The sequence below is a fragment of the Biomphalaria glabrata genome, chromosome 1 (genome assembly GCF_947242115.1).
Source record: "Biomphalaria glabrata chromosome 1, xgBioGlab47.1, whole genome shotgun sequence".
Taxonomy (NCBI): domain Eukaryota; kingdom Metazoa; phylum Mollusca; class Gastropoda; family Planorbidae; genus Biomphalaria; species Biomphalaria glabrata.
Genome location: NC_074711.1, coordinates 43186188 through 43207483, shown reverse-complemented (window position 1 = coordinate 43207483; position 21296 = coordinate 43186188). Strand labels below are relative to the sequence as shown.

The 21296-nt window shown below is 39.9% G+C and overlaps 1 protein-coding gene across 3 annotated transcripts; it reads right to left on the bottom strand.

Annotated features, from left to right (window-relative positions):
* Positions 1–1687: 1687 nt before the first annotated feature.
* Positions 1688–16363, bottom strand: LOC129927676 (uncharacterized). 3 transcript variants are annotated; one of them, XR_008779316.1, is made up of 2 exons: positions 15185–16363; positions 1688–3485 (listed from the first exon to the last, which is right to left on the bottom strand). XR_008779316.1 is itself a non-coding variant. In XM_056037780.1 (2 exons), the coding sequence occupies exons 1-2, from the start codon at positions 14995–14997 to the stop codon at positions 2727–2729; spliced, it is 765 nt and encodes a 254-aa protein (XP_055893755.1). In that variant the 5' UTR covers positions 14998–15173; the 3' UTR covers positions 1688–2726. The 3 variants fall into 3 exon arrangements, 1 of the variants encoding a protein (XP_055893755.1); XR_008779318.1 differs by having other exon boundaries at positions 15977–16363; XM_056037780.1 differs by lacking the exon at positions 15185–16363 and adding an exon at positions 14992–15173.
* Between the last annotated feature and the right edge of the window lie 4933 nt (positions 16364–21296).

Sequence of the window (21296 nt, the reverse complement as noted above, 5' to 3'; positions counted from 1 at the left end):
ATCCTTAACTTTGTGCAACTTCATATGACGTTACCAACGATACACTAGAAATTATGACATGCAAATAGGCCTGAATTGAGGAGATTCTAAGTAAGAATCAATATCTGCAATATCTCTATTGAACCTATAAAACCATGTTAAAATATACAAAGAAGTGTTATTTACTCTATTGCTGTTTTAGTGAATGAGGAATCTACATATCTATCTTAGATTCATTACCTGCAAGAGAAAAACTACAAGAAGTCTAGAAAACAAGCAAAATTTAAAAAAAAGAGACTGTTCCTCCTTGATGAAGTTAATGACTGTTTCGTAAAATCGATTATTTTACTTTTAATAACTAATGAATGGTAGATAAAAACAAAAATGGAACATTTTTTTTTTTTTTACCTAGCCTCAATTCTACCTCCTCACGGAAAACCAATTCCTGGTTAATTAAGCGAATGTAAAAAATCTACTCAAGAGTAGGCGATATCAAATCTTCGCTTCCTTAAAAAGTTTCTGGAGCTCATTGTGTTAGGAGGGGAAGAATTTAGTCTGCATACAGAAAGTGCCGTAGCACAGGGACACCAATGGCCAGGGTACTAAATGACCTACTTCGCAACTCCGACATATGCCACATATCAATTCTTTCCATGCTAGACTTGTCCACAGCCTTTGACACGCTGAACCTTGAGATTCGCTGCTACTTTGGTTTAGCAAGAATCGTTCTGAAGAGGTTTGGATCCTTAATCTGACTGAACACACCCAAAGTGTCGTGGTTAACGGGACAGTGTCAACAATTTTACTCTTGAGGTACGGAGTACCCCAAGGATCGGTTCTAGGCCCAGTACTGTTTACTATGTATACTCAATCTGCGGTGTCATAATACAGCTAACCAGCATTTTCTAGGTGCCTCTTCTTTACCGTTAACTCACAGTTCTACGAGTCATCTGTTCTCTCAGACGTGTCGCATCTGGCATAAAAAATTAGCGGAACCGTTGCATGGGTGAGCAATTAGATGATTGAGAATACGCAAGAGATTAATGAAGACAATTCAGAAGTAGGGTAACGTGGGGCAAAAAGCCCCCCCCCCCCCTAACTAGCTTATTAATATCTTAAATTTGGTTTTCAAATAGTATTATATGTCTAATTTACAAATTAGTTTTTAAAATAATTTTATTTCAATGTATTTAAAAATTATTGCATGAATTAATTTTTTTTTTAAGGGACTTTTTACCCCACACTTGGGGCAAAAAGTCCCTTCCAAGAGGCCACTTACCCCTAAAGCAAAAATTGTGGTAAATAAAGAATTTAATTGTTTTTTAAATCTCTTAGGTATTTATATTATTGTGTATATATATATTTGTATGTGTAATTTTGTTTTCAAATATTTTTTTTTATCCATGCACACAAGAATAATAATGATAATTGATTAAAAATTATGTTCAAGCAAATTAAGATTTTCTTCTCTTCATAGATGTTTGTTTTTATGTATAAATTTAGGCTGGTAATTTTGTTATCTATTTTAATTTGTAAACAAGATAAAAAATAATGAAAACTAAGAACTTTAAAAATTATTTCTATGTTTTTCAGCATAAAGTATGTAATTATATAAACACATGAATTTTGTTTTTAAATAATTTTAGCTTGAGCTATTTGGTATACACATAAATTTTGACAAACAAATTTAAAAAGTATAAATTATAAATGTAATTTGAGTGATTTATTCATCGTCACAGACAATGCAAAAAAATGATCCTACAAAATTTTCCTCCAAGCCTTGGCAGCTATTGTGGTACCAAAGTTGGCAATTTTGGCATTGTATCCAAGTTTGCCCACTAGTATCATCATAGTAGTTTTCAAAGCAGCTACTACAAGGAGTAACAGCTGGGACTGTTTGCTTTGCTGCCTTTCCTTTCCCCTTTTTTGTTGTTTGGGAAGCAGCACCACCAACCTTACTTCTTACTATCTTTTTTTCTTCCAGTCTCTTTTTGAAAGGCGAGGCAGTTAATAATGTCGCCTTTTCTGCAGCTCTTTTTCTGACCCTTGGCGTAGCTGCCCGAACTGGTCCGATAATTTCATCTAACATGGTTTTGGATGTAGACGCACTGGGACCTTCACAGCATTTGTCTGAATAAGATGTGAGTTGTGTAGGAGCACAGTTAGATGCTGCATCAGGCGGGCGATTTTCATTACTAAAAAGGAGTTCACAGAGTGGTTCATCGGGCTGGCAATCTCTCTGTTCATTGGGCTGGCAATCTTGATTACCTATGAGTTCACATGGTGGTTCATCTGTTAAACTAGATGGGGCAAAATCTCAGTCTGTAAAAATGTCTGCATCTACTGGCCACAAACCTGTGCAACAGAACCCCGACATGGCCTTTTCTATTGTCGCTACCTTTACATAGGCTTTTGAAAAAATTGACACCACCTCGTAGCTCGTAATCCTGCGCCCTTTGTGGCAACTCATCCACGAATCAGAAGAGGCATTGGAGGCAGATTTTAAACTTTTAAAAAATGTTCTATCCAAAGGTTGTAGTTTGTGTGTGCAGTGGGGTGGAAATGTAAGCAGTTCTATACCATTTTCTCTTGCAAAATTGACTGCTTCCAAAGTTTTGTGGCTGTGATGGCCATCTAACAAAATTAAGTGCTTGTCATTGGGTTTTGGTTTTACAAATGCAGCGAAATGTTTCAGCCAGTTTATAAAACACTCACTGTCTGTCCAACCACTGGGGGTGCACAATCCTTTAGATGCAGGGAAACAGCAATTCATCAAGGAATCCACCATTCTTTTCCTTGGAAATATGAATATTGGAGGAATATATGTTCCAGCAGCATTCATGGCACATAAAACTGTAACAGTCTGACCACGCTCTGCACTTGTCACCCTGCCAACTTGTCGAGTTCCTTTGCTGCCAATAATTTTTGACTGGTTTCTGTACTGTTGAAATTCCAGTTTCATCCATATTCCAGATTTTGTCTGGAGTAAAATTGTGGCAGTTTAAAAGATTCATATATATAGTGAAGAAAGCACTGACTTGCGGTCTGTTAAATCCAACAAGTCTCGAAATAGAGAAAGACTGAGGTTTGAATATTGACAGTCGTGGGTGTCTAGTTAAAAACCCATAAAGCCAATATCTTCCAGCCATTCTGGCCTCAGTGTTGAATCTGTGCTTAATGCCTAATTTTGTAGCAAATTCGTAGGCTAATTTACGCACATCAAGAGTGCTTAGTCCAAAGAGGGATTGCTCCATTTTAGTAATGAGTTCAACTAGGTCCAACTCCTGATCTTTACTAAAGTCACTTCTATAACGGCCAAGTACAAGAGATCCAGGATTTTGAACTTTGGTGTCTCTATGTCGCCATAATGTTTTCGCTGGGATTTTGAATGTTTCGGAGACAGTATTAAGTGGCATCCCATCAGCGATTGCTTTTAAAGCTTCTGTCAAGTTTTGTAGTCCATACGAGCCCCTTTGCGTTTTTCTGTGGTAAGTTCTTCCCATTTTCTGAAATGAAAAAAAAAAAATTGTGCACATTTTAAACTTTAAAACTTATGAATCTCAAAAGATAAATATATATAATTTATAGACTAGATCTACAGCCCTACTAGATCTTACTATTACTTTCTAATCTAAGGATCACAAATACGCATACTAATTGCTGTCTCATCTAGATTGACTAGCAAACCCTAAATCACTATTCTGTACGGAATATAAATCTATTATTATAGATAGTAATAAAGTAGATCTATATAAATAATTATAATATAATTATCCAAATCTAGACTAGATATTCTTATTGATTTATTTATAATAGATCTAGAATCTAGATACCGGTATTATATATATTTTTCTAATTTACATTTTAGACCTATTGACAATTGAACTTGTATTAATATACATTATTCTTAGATTCTAGTCTAGATTTAGATCTAGAATTTTGTAGATGTATATTAATATTATTATTAAAATAATAATAATAAACTATATAAAAAATATTTGTATTATAGATCTAGATTAATCTAGAATAATCTTAAATCTAGCGACAATGAAGACAAGTCTTTCTAGATTTTATAGATCTAGATTCTTTTTTTTAAAATTAGAATTTAAATTTAGAATAATATTGAAGAGAGAGGTTTTTAACCTCAAAACTCTCTGTAGTGGGATTTTTAACTCCTAACCATCTGCAGGAGTTTTAAACTTTAAAAAAAGCCCTCTGGAGGAGGGGGGTTTAAACTCACTCATCCCTTTCTTTTTTTATATTTGTCACAGTCCAGTTTTAGAACCTCTGTGACATGAAGTGACACTCAGTCACCTATTGTAATATTCCGTGCGGGCGAGCACGAAGTTATGTGAATAAGTTAAAGGACTCAAAAAATAAGGGTAAAAGTTAGTTAGTGAAGAACTCCAGCAGAGAGTGGATGTACGATTTTCTCTGTCTGTAATATGTACCTTAATGAGTTTGATTTAATGTTAACTTGAGAGTTTTCTTCGGACTTATATTGTGAACATTTCATTGATGCGATGACTTATTCCACATGGCATGAACAGCCAGTATTTATCGGTGTATATTTTGTGACGGCTGAAGTCGCCAGTATTTTCTGTAATTTATCTTATATGTAATAAATTCCATGTCTGCTACCAGTGTGTTTATCAGTAATTCTAAATGTTGTCGTTGGAGACTTTAGTATACTAGTATTGTTGCGCACTTGCAAATCTAGTGCGGTTAACAAAGTACGTCGTAAGGAAGGGCATTGCACCAGTGCCAGAAGAGGCACCTACAACACACGGACACACCCACGCCGCTACGCCTACAGCCAAAACCAGGTAGCGACATTTGGTGGCCAGTATGCAGTATGGACCTACAACATAGGTGACATTTGGCCTTTGGTAGCCAGTATGTCTTGAATGACAGAACGAACCTACACTCTTTAACAAGTAAATCGTCGATCGTCTACATTCCATCTGGCGTAGAAGTACAAGGACTATTTTCTTCCATTATGGCGGCGAAAACAATTGAACAAGAAATCAATGACTCTGTTGTAAACTCATAAGGACTTATGAACTCTAATCTAATACCTCGACAAGATTAAACTTCAATTTGAGTACTTCAACTAGAAACTTTACCTTACAAAGAGCCATTTTGAACCAAGATCTGATGCAGATTGATGATAAACAACAGGCCAAGGCCCATTCATCTTAACTTTTAGAGATCTAGATCTACTACCTTAACATCCTCATACACATAAAAGTCAATTTAATTAGTGTGTATGAAACTGAATACAGTCATGCCTGATGAGCCGCAATATGGGTGAAAACAATTACTGAAGAAAAGCCGAAGCCGGAGTACAGCTACCTGTCTGTACTAATCAATTCCGACGTCATTCAAGTCGACGATTCATCGTGGTGTACGTCTTTTGAGACTCACCTAATCATTTGTTCACTGTTCCAGTAACAAATTGTGGTACACTGGGGCACGTGATACCACCATATCGTCCTAACTGAAGAGAATCTTCTCCATAACATCTTCTGTGAAGAACTTCTCCTGTCTTATATTGCTAATTAAGTCAGTCATAGACTATTGGATTATCCTCTAAAAGATCAAGTACTTTGGATTATATATACATATACTATTTGTCATCTTAGTCATCGTTGCCCATACTATTTGTACTAAGCCCTTATTGGATCACTAGCTACCAGTTTATTTGATTCTGTTGGGATTATTGAACTCATTGGATATAGTACCTCATTTCATTGGTTTACTTTGTGACTGGACTATTGGATATATTACCTTATTTCACTTATTTATTCTATGTTTGGATTATCACTGGACTATGGATCTACACTAAGAGTATCGAGCTTATCTACATCAGACTACACTAGAAAGCCCCTGTAAGTTTTGATCAACTATTGAATATATTTGTTATACATTGATATAATTTAAAGCATCCAACTAAGTATTGTTGAATTTAAAGTATCCAATTAAGTATTGTTGACTATTGAAGATAGTCACTAGTGAGTATTTTTCTAAGCGTTCTTTTAAGGGTGGCTGGAGAGGGACTATTTTATGAACTATCATAACAATAGGATCTATTAGGGTCTATCCTATTTGTTCTTTAACCTCTATAAGGCCCAATGCGTTTGAGGCTCTCCTTGTTGGTACGGAGGTCATAGAATATAGTGGGAAATTATTTATTTAGCTGTTAAGTCTTGTTTGTATTTCTGTCAGTGTACTTAATCTGTATCTATATTGTTGTTTGTTTAAAAGTGCTGTATCCATATATCTGTATTTCTCTTGTCACATTTCTACTTTTTATTAATTTCTTTAAAAGCAGACTGTGTTGTTCTCTATATTGTTTCTGTGTTTGTCTTTTTACTTATACTGTACATATATTTTTCTTTCTCTTACTAATTTACATTTTTTTTACTATTTTACTTTGGCACAACAGCACACATGTATAACATATGTTGAAATTTATGACTATTGAATTTGAATAGTTTATAATTGAGTAACTGAGTAAATTTTGATCTAGATCTATACATTTGTTTCACAGTTATCACTACATTCTTTCATTATATTGTAACCATTGATTGAATTTTTTATTGTTGTACAATATACACATGTAAGATAATTGACACACATTGTATTGACAAGTATAACACAGTACATTTTTTTTCTTTTCTCACTTAATTAACTACACAAAGCATTAAACATGTCTTCCTATGACAAAATTTTAGAGCTAGTGAAAGTCATGGAACTAGAAGGGGATGAGAAAAAGGAATTTATCAAAAAAGAACTAGAAAAGGCTGAGAAGAAAGAAAGGGAAGAAAAAGATAGAATAGAAAAGAAAGAAAGGGAGGAAAAAGATAGAATAGAAAGGAAAGAAAGGGAGGAAAGAGATAGGGCTGAAAAAGAAAAAGATAGAATAGAAAAGGATAAAGATAGGGAAGAAAGAGCTGCTGAAAGAGCTCATCAGAAAACATTAAAAGAACTAGAAACTAGACAAAAAGAACTAGAACTAGAAGCTGCCAAAACAAATCCCAACATTAATACCCAACAGTCCACAACAAAGCCATTCATCTCTAAATTCCATAAATATAATGCAAAAGAGGAAACACTTGAAAACTATTTAGTCCAATTTGAGCATATAGCCTCAACCTATAGTCTTAACAATGAGGACATGGCCAAACACCTACTAGCAAATTTGTCCGGAGAACCCCTCAACATCATTTCCACTTTAACTGTAGACCAAAAGAAAGACTATGCAGCAGTAAAGACTAGATTATTAGAACACTTTGGAAAAAACTCAGATTTCTATCGTAAGCTATTCAGGGACACTAAATTGAAAAAAGATGGGGACTTCAACAGAATAATATTCGACATGAGGACCAACATGATAAAATGGTTAGAGCTAGCAAAATGTGACATCAAGGACCCGACACAAATCCTAGACATGCTACTCATTGACAATGTCCTCAACAACGTGACAGACTTAGTATTTACTTTCCTCAAAGAAAAGAAGATCAAGACAGAGACTGAACTGATAACGAATCTAAATCTATTTAAAGACAGTCACCCTGGACACACGATTGACAAAAGAGACCTACACCAACTAGTAGCCACAGCAACAACATTCAACAACAACAACAACAACGACAAATTCAAATGGTCCAACACCAAGACTTGTTTCAATTGTGGTAGAAAAGGTCACGTGAAAAATCAATGCAAAGCTCCTATAAACTACAATAACAATTACAGATACAGAAGTTACACTAGTTTCTACAACCCAAACAGCTACAAACAAAACAACAATAATTACAACAATAGACCATATAGACTACACCAGAGCGCAAGTCCCAATGAAAGAAGAAATTTTGCAAACAGTTACCAACACAATAACTATAATAGAAACAACAGGCAATCTAGAAGGGACCAATATAACTACCACACAAACAACCACCCAAACAACTACAATAGAGGAAACAATAGAAACAACAGTGGCAATAACACCAACACCCATAGAGAGGAAAATGTAGCCTACATGCAAGCAAATAAGTCCAAAATAAAAGTCTTTCCATCCTATGTTAATTCTAAAGAAGTAGGATCAATTCGCGACAGTGGAGCCACGGCAATAATAGTTAAAGCCTCTTTAGTCGAACCAGGACAGTATCTAGAAGATACAGTAAAAGTGACTTATGCAAATATACAAAAATTCGATATTTGCAAGACCGCTAAAGTCCTAATAGAATCACCCTGGATTACAGGAGAACTAGAAGCCATAGTCATGGACACCCCAGCACAAGATCTAATAATAGGCAATGTGGATGGTGTAAAAGATCCAACATTAGAAGAAGTTATGCAATGGGCGGAAGATAGACAAAAATATTCCCTATTTAAACATGAGGCACTATTAGCTCAAACCAGATCACATAAGAAAATAACACCAGAAATAGAATGCCCCACTGTATTACTCAATGAAATAGGCATAACTAGGGAGGAACTAATAGCTATGCAGAAAAATGACACCACAATACAAGACCTCTTAAGCAAAGATTATAACAAGATAAATTTAAATAACCACCACATAGAAATTAACAACTTAGCCATTAGATATAACAGGAAAGAAAACTGTACTAGACTTCAAATCCTGATCCCTAAAACTTTAAGAGCTAAAATATTAAATATGGCACATGATGACCCCACAGCAGGACACTTAGGAAAAAAAAAGGTATATGCTAAGATAGCCAACAAATTCTTCTGGCCAAAGATGGGAAAGGACATTAAGAACTATGTAAACAGTTGCACAGAATGTGCCAAACAAAAAACAGTAACTAGAGCCCCATTAGAGAAATCAGATAAATCTCACTATTTTTGGGACAAAATTGCCATGGACATAATGGGACCCCTAACTACCAGCAGTAAAGGGAATAAATATATTTTGGGTATCATTGACATGTCCACTAGATGGGCAGAGGCATTTCCTCTAAAAGATATAAAGGCTATTGACATATGTAATTGTTTAAAAACACTTTTTCTTAAATTTGGATTCCCTAATAAGTTACTGTCAGACAATGCATCAAACTTTAAGTCCCACCTTAACCAGGCATTTGCAGAAATGACTAACATCCGCCTAGTCCATAGCACTATCTACTCACCACAGGGAAATGGAGTCATAGAAAAATGGAACAGAACTGTAAAACAGATGATATATAAGCTAGAAAGAGACTCAATGAGTACCTGGGACCAGACTCTTAGCTATGCTATATTTGCCTACAACACTAGCATCCATGAAACCACCAAATTCAGCCCCTATGAGCTTGTATTTAACAGAAAACCTAAAGGACCGTTAGAGTTATGGGCTGACAACATGTTAGACTTAGAGAACATAGAACAGTACCATCCTTGGATAATTCAGACCAAACAACAGCTTAGACAAGGAATAAAACTAGCAGAGATAAACATGGACAAAAATCTAGAAAGGCATAGGAAAATAAAAAACAGAAATAGAAAACTAAGAACACTAAATATAGGTGACCAAGTTTTTGTTAAGATAGAAAACAAACACTGTAAAGATAAGAATGAGGGACCATTTAAAGTTATAGAGAGAATTAATAACAAAGTGTACATCATTGATAAAGATGGTAGAGAATGCAAACTCAATATTGACAAACTTGTTAAATTGGATAAGAGACAAATAACTGACACAGACATAATTGAACTTGATGTAGAAACCAAACACAACATACAAGAACATATAGTAAGCACTATAAACACAACACATAACAGTAGTCCAAATATTGAAAATGATATGTTACAGAATTTGACAGTTAAATATAGTGATGTAATTACACAAAAGCTAGGATGTACCAATCTGATAGAACACACAATAAAACTGAACAAAGCACTACCAACTAAGACAAAAGCCTATAGTATCCCCAAAGCATATGAGGACTTAGTTAGGACAGAAATGACCAACTTAATTAAAGATGGGAAGATAGAGAGATCAGAAACATGTAAATATGCATCACCCATGGTCATTGTAAAAAAGAAAGACAGTGGAGTAAGAATCTGCTGTGACTTTAGAGAAATAAATAAATGCACAGTCATAGACCCAGAACCCCTACCAGACACTGACAGCATAATTACAACTTTAAGCAAATCATCCCTATTCACAACAATGGACTTAAACAGAGGCTTCTGGCAGATTAAAATGGACCCTGACTCTAAGGAATATACAGCATTCAAATGCACTATGCCAGGCCTAGAAGGTATCTATGTCTGGAATGTCATGCCATTCGGCTTAATAAATAGTACAGCCACATTTCAGAAATGCATGTCAAAATTATTAGAAGGCATAAATAATGTATTGTCTTATGTAGATGACATTTGTGTTTTCACCAACTCACAACAGGAACACATTCATGTACTAGAGCAAATATTTTTAAGACTAAGAACACACAACATGACATTATCCCCCAAGAAATTAAACCTAGCCAAGCCTGAAATCCAATTCTTAGGATATTGCATCACCAATGACAAAATTACACCCACTGAAACAAACCTAACAAAGATTAAAAACATAAAAGAACCTAGGACTAAGAAAGACATGAGAGCATTATTAGGACTTTGCAACTTTTATAGAAAGTTCATTCCAAATTATGCACAGATAATTGAGCCCCTTGTTGAATTTACTAAAAAGAAGCATGGAAACACAATTTGTATGGATGAAAAAAGTAGACTAGCATTAAGCAACTTAAAAGATAAATTTAATGAGAAACTAGAATTAGCCAGTATTGACCCAACATCAACACTATCACTATACACTGATGCCTCCAACACTGGTATTGGGGCATGCTTACTACAGCAAAGAGAGTCATTTTTTAAGCCAATAGTACACATCAGTAGAACACTGTCTGAAACAGAAAGAAAATACTCAGTAATTGAAAAAGAATTATTAGCCATTGTATGGTCAGTTGTAAAACTCAAGAATTACTTGTTAGGTAGATATTTTAGCATTAAGTGTGATCATAAACCATTATTGGCACTAAAAAGAAAAGAGCTAAAAAATGACAGGATAAACAGATGGACACTCATTCTCTCAGATTACAAATTTGATTTAGAAAGCATTCCAGGACATGAGAATGTAATAGCTGACTTTTTATCCAGATACATAATACATGAAAATGAAGCAAGTGAAAATAATGACATTAAACACATTAGCCAGGACATTCTGATAGAATAAATAACCAGTACAAAGCACTTAGAAACAAGTAGTAGTAGTCAACTAAGTCAAATTAACATTCTAAACATTTTTCTAATAAGTCATGACATTTTATTGTTACACTTTTCTTTTGGGTCATGATGACATTTATGCTTATGATCAATAACAGATCATCTATTTGCTCATTGTATCTTATTGTCAACTTGTAATATGACAAATACCAGATGTGTTTGTTTTGTGTGTATATATTGTATTTCATTACTGATTGTGCACAGCAATGTAAACAATGAGATGTAAACAACAGTGAACTACTTGAACTGTTGACCTGAAATTTTTTCTCATAACAACTCACAGATGTAAATATTGTCTAAAATTTTTTACACACCTGAATACTACAATGAATGTTTATAAACATGGAAATTTGTTTACTATTGTACTTCAATACTACACTCAGACTATTTATAGTAGTCTTATGCAAGGTCAACCTTGAACTGGATTGACATGTCTCTGAATTTTTTTTTCCTTTTTTTGATGATGGCAAAACTTAGTATGATATATTGCCACAGTACATCACAATTGTAAATAAATATGAATTTTTTTTTCTGTAATCATTCTGAGTAAATTTACTCAGTGTGTCAAATGATACACATTGATAATGTTGTGCATCTACAATTATAGTAAAACATTGGATGTGGAATAACTTGTATATTTTTTCCTTTTTTATATTGATTAGCATGTGATAGTTTGTACACATTTTTTCTTTCAGTACAAATGTATGCATAAAGTTTGTTAACACTTGATGGAGGTACTTTTCATTACAATTAATGTTACATTTCAGTGATTTTGCTCTCAGTGAATTAAGTATATAAATGATTATACATTTTGGACTCAGTAATTTATATGATGTTATACATAATTACTAAGATTATATAAGATGACATGAGCAATTGAAGTGAACTTACAGCACTTGATAGAATAATGGACTAAGCTCATATATATTTGTACAGTGATATTAATGTAAAATATATTTGTCAAAGATTTTTGGTCAAAAATCTTTTTGGAGTGTGGGGCGTATGTCACAGTCCAGTTTTAGAACCTCTGTGACATGAAGTGACACTCAGTCACCTATTGTAATATTCCGTGCGGGCGAGCACGAAGTTATGTGAATAAGTTAAAGGACTCAAAAAATAAGGGTAAAAGTTAGTTAGTGAAGAACTCCAGCAGAGAGTGGATGTACGATTTTCTCTGTCTGTAATATGTACCTTAATGAGTTTGATTTAATGTTAACTTGAGAGTTTTCTTCGGACTTATATTGTGAACATTTCATTGATGCGATGACTTATTCCACATGGCATGAACAGCCAGTATTTATCGGTGTATATTTTGTGACGGCTGAAGTCGCCAGTATTTTCTGTAATTTATCTTATATGTAATAAATTCCATGTCTGCTACCAGTGTGTTTATCAGTAATTCTAAATGTTGTCGTTGGAGACTTTAGTATACTAGTATTGTTGCGCACTTGCAAATCTAGTGCGGTTAACAAAGTACGTCGTAAGGAAGGGCATTGCACCAGTGCCAGAAGAGGCACCTACAACACACGGACACACCCACGCCGCTACGCCTACAGCCAAAACCAGGTAGCGACAATATTGAAGAGGTTTTTTTTAAGTTTTTTTAAAGTCTAAACTCAAAACCCCTTTGGCTACGCTCATAGAATTTTGAGTAATTTGTTGTTTTTTTTATATTGAAGAGTTATTTTTTTTAGCTTTGTTTTGTTTTATAGAAGAGAAGGATTTAACTGCAAAACCCCCTGGTAGGGGGTTTTAAACTCAAAAACCCCTTGTATGCGTTGGGGCAAGTGATGGTTTAGTATTAAAATCTCACCTAAAATAAAGAAAATCAAAGCAAAATAATTCGCTGGCTACGCCCATGTTAACAGGTATAGCGTACGTACCCGATGACAAATTGCTAAGTTGCAGCGAATGCAGAACAATGCTGCAGGACTAATCCTACGAAAAACAATGCGTGGTTCTAATGGGCACCTTCGACATACGTCTGTTTATAGTCATGAGGACAACAACTACACGTTGGTTGTGTTACATTTTACAACACTTCGCCTAAGCACTAATGCTAACACGCAGCCAGGCTCTGGTTACGATCAGAAACAATGGTCGCTGACCTACTACGTCACGAACCAGTTGGGGTCACGGAGGTCACGTTCTAATACGTTCTCTTGCGTACGCGCCTTTGGACCCCCCACCCACACACACCCAGTGGATCCGCCAGTGCTTGTAGTACAAAATGTATGGTTTGCGGGTTTGAAAATCCTTTCCATTAATCTCAGACAAACAAGCAAGCTTAAATTCATTACATTCAAGAAGAACATTAATGTTCTGGCAGATTCAGGCAAACCATTCCATACTCATATAGCAAGGAAGAAGGAGTAGTTGTACACATTTGTCCTAGCATATTGAACAAGAAATATCAATATGCTTTTATCTTAGTGTCTTGTACTAAGTTGTAGGCCTACTAGTACTACTCTTTGAGTATGTTATTAGGTTGGGATTAGATTTGTTTATATTATATTTATTTCTATTTTTGGCATCGCAGGTCTCGATTAATCATCATCATCATCATCAAACTCCATTAGAGTGAGGGCTTGAGAGGCTCAAATCCTCTCTTACAAAAGCCCTGGACAGAAACCCTGCTGTCTTGCGTAGTGCATAAATGTCGCCATACAGGTCGAGAATTTTGGGTTTCCCAGACCCGTCGAGACGGAGATCAGCAAGTCTGGGGCAGTCAAACAGAATATGAGGCACGGTCTCCTCTTCTTCCCCGCAGCGGGGGCACCGTGAATCAAAATTTGGCCACAGCCACAAGAAATATGAGCCAACAGGACAGTGGCCTGTCCTGCACTGTGCTATAATAGCTTGCTCAGACCTGGACAGCCTCCACCACGGGGAAGTGCGGTCAGGGCGCCTCATGCGCTCCCAGACTCCACAGGCTTTTTGGGACTTGTCCCAGCACTAAAACCACTTTTCCATTTCTGTTTTTTGTATTATAGCCAGGGCTTGATGAAAGCTTACATCCTCATCAGTGGGTGGAATTTGCCCTCCCTGGTGGGCCAAAGAGTCTGCAATTGTGTTGCCAGTCACACTTATGTGACTCGGTACCCACTGCATAATTACAGGGGTGCCATAGCGTTGTTTAATGTTATGTGAAGCCATGATGACAGTGTTGATATTGGGGGGCCATGGTCCGGGGCTTTGCAAAGCCTGTAGTACAGATTTTGAGTCAGTGACCACAACAATCTGTGTTGCCCTCAAATGTCCCTCGCCGAGTTGAGAGTCAATGACTTTTAAGGCTTCACAGACTGCCATGGTCTATTGATGCCGACCCATCAGTGTATGCAAAAATAGCACTGGGCTTGAAGGTATTAATGGTCTCCAGAGCTAGGAATTGAAATTGAAGGTCGTTAGATGAACGGCTTTGCTTAGTGGCATTAGGGTCTACAAATTTCAAGCGTATGTATGAGGTCGTTGGGCGACACCAAGGGGGAAGGGGATGAAAGCGTTGAATGTTTTGTCGGTTGGTGGAGAGGCCAGCTTCATCAGATAGTCTAGTGGCATGATGCATAAAAGACTGCATCTGGATACGTCTTCTGCATCTCCAGCCATCCACTAGTTTTCTAGCTGGAAGGTATTTATCCAGCCTTTTATACCGCTCATAGCAGGTCAGTACTGACCTTTCCCTCCTAAGGTTTAGTGGACCTATATTAGCCATTATCTCACCCGCATTTACTGGACTTGTCCTAAAGGTTCCACAGACAAATCTTAGTGCTTGGGACTGTATTGTGAACTCCTACTAGTCCTAGCCTATGTATTAAAATGGAATACTACTTCCGGTGTTTATACGCGGATTTCGAACTCACTAATGTATGTGACTATCATATGTGTATGACTTTGACATGGATACATACATTACTTATGCAATACTTCAAGAACACCAGGGATGCATTAGAAATAAGAAATAATTAATAAAGAAATAGGAATAAATTATAACTATAGATAACGCCAACAAAAGCTGAATTCCTAAATATACATTAACTATCAGAACTGCCTTATATAATGGCTCCTACTACTATGCTATCACAAAACTCCGGTCCCATGTCAACAATAACAAAAACTTCAAGCGCTGTCACTCTGTCCCAACCAATGGACCAATGAAATAATAGTAAAATAATAAATAAACATAGAATTCTTTAAGTCTTACAACAAAGGTTCTTTGACGTACCGTTTACTATATTATATACAAAACCTAATCACCACATTCCCCTCTTAACAAAATAAGCTATTAATATAACTTATTGATGGCGTTGAAAGTTAATAGCTTATATTTCAGTATCAGGTAAAGAAAGAGTGCACACAAAAAAATACACAGATGCACTCTACCCTCAATAGCATTGACACCAAATTACAAGTTAACATATCTACATTGCGAATTGCCCAATGAACTCTCCTTGTTCACAATTTCATCCAATTTCTTTACAACATCAAGAATTAACTAGTATTGGAGAAAAAAAAATCACTAGCTATGCATCATCAGTTTAAACTAATCAAAACTGGTCATTAAGTACTCATGTACAATACAAATAGGAGACTTGCTTCACTACATTGTGACTTTGTTTAAAAGGAAATACATCTCAACTGATATCAGCATCTATATTAGGTGTTTAGTAATGCAGGCCTTGGTCACTCATCACGGCGATTCGTGTACCTTCGTATCTGGTCAACATTGGCTGTAAGTTGAGAACTATCTGTCAAACTGTGCACGTAGAAAGGAGTCAAATGGATTGTCGACATATAATAAGATAAGAATAGGAATAAGATAAAATGTTCTGAGGATTGGGAGGGGGGGGTAAACACTAGATATGGGGCTATAATTAGTCATACATCCTAAGAATGTAGGTCTTAAACGCCATGAATGGAGTCAATTGTTCTGAGGCTGTTATGGTGGAATAAGCTGCCCCACCAAAAGACTTGTACTGTCAGACGTCACCTTGTTTCACTATTCACTTTTTAAACATAGTCTCATACGCCGAGGTTTCAAAACGTTCTTCCCACACCAAGAAGATTAAAGGTAGTGGTGTAAAGATATGTTGCAACGCTCCGCGGCGTTCCAGTACCACCTCATCGTGGTCGCCGCGTGAACACTCCGCTCTTCGGGAGTGGCCAAGGGTACTGGTTGCTTGCCGCTGATGAATGAGCAGCCGGCAAGTGTAAAAGGAAATCAAAGGGGTTATGTCCAGCCCCCCCCTGTGGGGCCCCGGGGCAACGGTGAGTAAGAGACCTAACGGGATCTCCGAAAAGCGGATAGCGCTGGACACCAACTCGAGGGTTGGTCGGGTTCTCCTGGGACTCGGCTGATTCGCGGGTCTCACTTTGGGCAAAGACTGGACTGACTGGCGCGGCCTTAGCGGGCTGCGTCGGGCGGACTGGTCGGCGTCCACGAGCTAGGCTCTAACTAGCCCGTCCCCTGTGAGGTAGTAGAGGAACGCGCTTCCCAATAAGCAGTTTCGATACTGGGGATATCGAACAATCCTTACACAACCACTCCTCCAGTAGGTGAGCTCTTGCCATACGGAGGTGGTGACCAGTGGTGCGGACTTCCCGCACCCAAAGATTTCGGACCCTCTTGCAGGCCCTGCGTACACTACTTTCTAATCGGCAATAACTAAGGCCGCCAACGGCCTTCGACTTCTATACAAACATGAATAATACACGTCAAACCAGAAAACCCGGGTACGAGCAGACCCAAACAGGCTCCGTCGCGCGGGTAGCGGGCGGCAGGCCCGACAACGAAAAATCCTCTACTACTCGCCCCGTGGTTCCGATCCGGCGGAACCTGTCGAACCACGAAAAATCAGCGAAGGTTCCCCCTTCCAGGACAAAGCCCTCTTCCCAGGCTACACTGCATTCGTTCTTCCCTCGGAAGAACGGTAGCCAAGGTGTGGCTAGCCAACCACACCAACCTGGTGATCATGTCCCGCACCAGGCCCAACCAACCATTACCACCCAAAAGGCCCAACCAAACACGACCAACGAAGCGAGGACCATCGGTCCTCCAAACCACCAACCATTACAACGGTCTGTCGCTACCAGTCCTAAAACCTTAGGGAGCGATAGACTTAGCCAGATAAAAGTACTTCAGCTCAATATCTGTGGCCTAGTACCTAAGATATTAGAGCTCACGAAACTCCTCCATGAGAGGGCAATAGATATCGCACTATTGCAGGAGACTCTTGTAGGCAAGAAACGAAGTAGCCACATCAGCGGCTATACGGCTTATAAATGTAAATGCGATGAGTGCCGTGGAGTTATCACATATGTAAGGAACGGCATGACAGTTTCTCAAAATCCTGGCCCTCAAAGCGGGCGTACCGACGCCATCTCGCTAGATATTTTCATAGCTGGAAGAAAACTCACGGTAATCAACTGCTATAACCCGCCTAAACATGAACTTGCCATTAACCTCGGCAATAAGAACATCTTAACTAAAACTCTACTAGCTGGGGACTTAAATGCGAAATCTCCTGCATGGGGCTATGACGCAACCGACTCCTCGGGCCAAAAAGTCCATGAAATCCTAAACACTACAAACCTATTCTGCTTGCAGAATAAACATAGCCCGCCAACTCTCCTACACACTGGCAACGGGTCTCTCTCGAGACCTGATTTAACACTAATTTCTGCTGATCTAGAGGGGAAAACCGCAATTAAAGTGCTTGAGGATGTCGGAAGCGATCATAAACCCATAGAAATTACTATTGCCCTCTCAGAGGCCAGGGGTGTAGCCACTAAACGGCCCAAGAAATGGAGCTACACTAAGGCTGACTGGCCAGCATACGGGGCGGCTGTCGACTCCGCCCTGTCGAGTATCGCGATGGAGGAAGGGACAGTCGACAAAAAATACGGCGAAATCACTGCAGCGATTTTGGGTGCGGCTAGGAAGCATATCCCGCGGACCTATCCCGGCATAAGGCATAGACCCGCCTGGTCCCGAGAATTAGATCGAATAGTCAGGGCCAGGAAACGGGCGAGGCGCAGAGCACAAAAAAAGGGGACTCCCGAATGCCGCAGGGAGTTTAACGCATTATGCCGGAAGGCCAGCGAGGTGGCCCAACGTGTACGGGCGGACCACTGGAGGGATGCCTGTGCCGGGCTGGATCTTCGGGATACTTCCAAAGCCTGGCGTCTTCTTCGCAATCTTGAGGCCAAAGATTCGGCGCGTACAGCCACCCCATTATTGTCACCCAGTGGGGATCGAGTGGCAAAAGATCAAAAAATGGCCGACTTGCTTAACAAATATTTCGCTTCGATAAGCAAGTCCGAAAAGAAGTCTGCCACGTCTATAGCCCTCAACAAGGAGCGTAAGAGACTCGAGAGGGAGTCGGATGGGTTGGAAGACCTGGACACGTGCAATGCGCCCTTCTGCCGTGCTGAGCTGGACAGAGCGATAGCTAAGTGTAAAAACAGAAAGGCTCCGGGGCCAGACAAGGTTACTCCTGAGATGGTAAAACACCTCGGGGGTATTGCGAAAGACAAACTCCTTGAGTTTGCGAATCGGACCTGGGTAGAGTCCAGACTACCCAGGGCCTGGCGCTGTGCTACCATTGTTCCAATACTAAAAAAGGGCAAAGACGCGACTAACGTGGAGTCCTACAGACCCATATCCCTGACCTCCACTATCGGCAAGATAGTAGAACGGATGGTCAGCGAGCGACTCGTGTGGAGCTTTGAGAGTGCCGGTATCCTAGCGCCAGAGCAGGCTGGCTTTAGGGCAGGCTTGAGCCCGATCGACCAGGTCACGATTTTCATGCAGGAGGTGGCCGACGGGTTCCAGAGGTCCGAGAGCACATACGCAGTTTTTATTGACCTAAAACAGGCATATGACCGGGTGTGGAAGCAAGGCCTCTATCTTAAACTTAGAGCCATGGGCGTACGCGGGCGGACCTATAACTGGATAAAACAGTTCCTAACGGAGAGGAAAACACGAACACAGTTCCAGTACTCTCTAAGTGGGGAAAACACCCCTATAAGAGGGTTACCCCAGGGATCCGCCCTCTCATGTATCCTTTTCATGGCCTATCTTAATGATTTGCCCAGCTCACTCCGGTGTCGCAAACTGCTATATGCTGACGATATTGTCCTCTGGTCAACCGGGAAGAAAGCTGACCAACTTCAGGCAGCATTACAAGCCGACCTCCAAACCATCTCCTCGTATTGTTCAAAATGGCAGATTCAGATAAACGTTGCCAAAACGACCTGGAGCCTGTTCAGCCTGGGAATCGACATTCTTGGGGCCCCATTCGAGCTCCAACTCGGTGGGCTGCGACTCCAACGTGAAAACACGCCAAAATATCTAGGAGTCACACTAGATAGGAAGCTCTCAATGCACTTGCACATCCAGGATGTTGAACGAAAGGCCTCGGAGAAGTTGGGGTTACTCAGAAAGCTAGCCAGTACCAAGTGGGGCGCCCGAGCTGACACGCTCCGCACACTGTATACAGGGGCTGTCAGGTCCCAAATTGAGTACAGCCTGCCCGTGCAGGTGTACGCAAGCAAGACAGCCCTCGAATCACTCGACCGTGTACAGGCCCAGGCTCTCCGATTCATTTGCGGCACCTATAGAACGAGCCCAACCTCCGCTGCAGAAATTATGTCCAACGTGGCTCCTCTCAGCCTGAGGAGAGAGCGCGCCGTGCTAACTGCCCTGGAACGCTACAAAAGGGGCGAACCAGGGCTCCCGACCCACACTTTAGTCAGTCATTGGAGAGAAAAACATAGGATCAAACGGACCTCATTTATGCACTGCGCTACAAATTTGAGTGCACAAGCTGGCCTCTCCACTGACCGGGTCCCAATTAGACGGATAAGCACGTGCCCGCCCTGGAGGAGACAGCCCATCCCTCCCATAAATTTCACTATACATGGGTTGGAGGGGGCCACAAAAAGACACACACACCCGGACCTACTTCGAAAAATGGCATTGGAAACACTAAAGACCTACCCGGCCGATGCCATATACTGTTACACAGACGGGTCGGTCATGAAGGACCCCGTGAGAGCTGGGTATGGGGCCTATATCTGCTACCCAGACCTGGACCCTGAAAAGCTATCAGGCACATGCGGCCTCGCCGCATGTAGCTTTGATGCTGAATTAACGGCGATTACGAATACCCTAAAACACGTGCTCCAAAAACTGCGCGAAAAGATAACCGTTGCGACTACCGTTGTAATGGTTACCGATTCCCAGTCCTGCCTCCAAGCCATGGCTGGCTTCGGGGGAAAGTCCAAATTGGTGGAAGAGGCATTAGGCGCCGCAAATAACATCCGCCTGCTTATTGGAGCTGTCATCGTTATGCAGTGGGTGCCCTCGCACTGCGGCGTGAGGGGCAATGCCGTGGCTGATGCTCTAGCACGAGAAGGAGCGCTGGCCGTGCCCGCTTTCGAATCGCCAAGTACGTTCTAACAGGCTACGACAGTAATACGAGAGTGGGTACATGAAAAGTGGTTGAAATCCTGGGATGACTCCAATACTGCCAGGGGAGTCTGGCAGCACATGCGCCGCCCAAATCGAGAGGACCCGTGGTGGAGGCTAAAAAGGTCGGAACAAACAACAATAGCGCAGTGGCGTACGGGACACTGCCCCATAGGTGCGTATTTCGCCCGGTTCCGGCCAAATTTTGATGCCCGTTGCCGACACTGCGGGGAATCAGAAGAGACGGTGGCGCACGTCTTGCAAGAGTGTCCGCAGCTCCGCGAGCTGCGGGAAGACGTATCTAGTGGTTTACTAAATTTGTATGGAAGCTACGAGGCACTACGCCAAACAGCAGAGTTCCTTACCAGGGCACTACGGGAGACCTAGGTCTCCCTGCCTTGTCACCAATTGGAGTTCATCTCAGGTTGCAACGCTCTGCAGTCTGATAAAATGTGGTGGAGTCACATTACTGGGGGTGGAGAGGGACTGCTCTGTTGCAGTGCTGTTTTCAAACTTGATGCACATCGTCTGAATCAAGAGCGACTCAAAGTCAAAA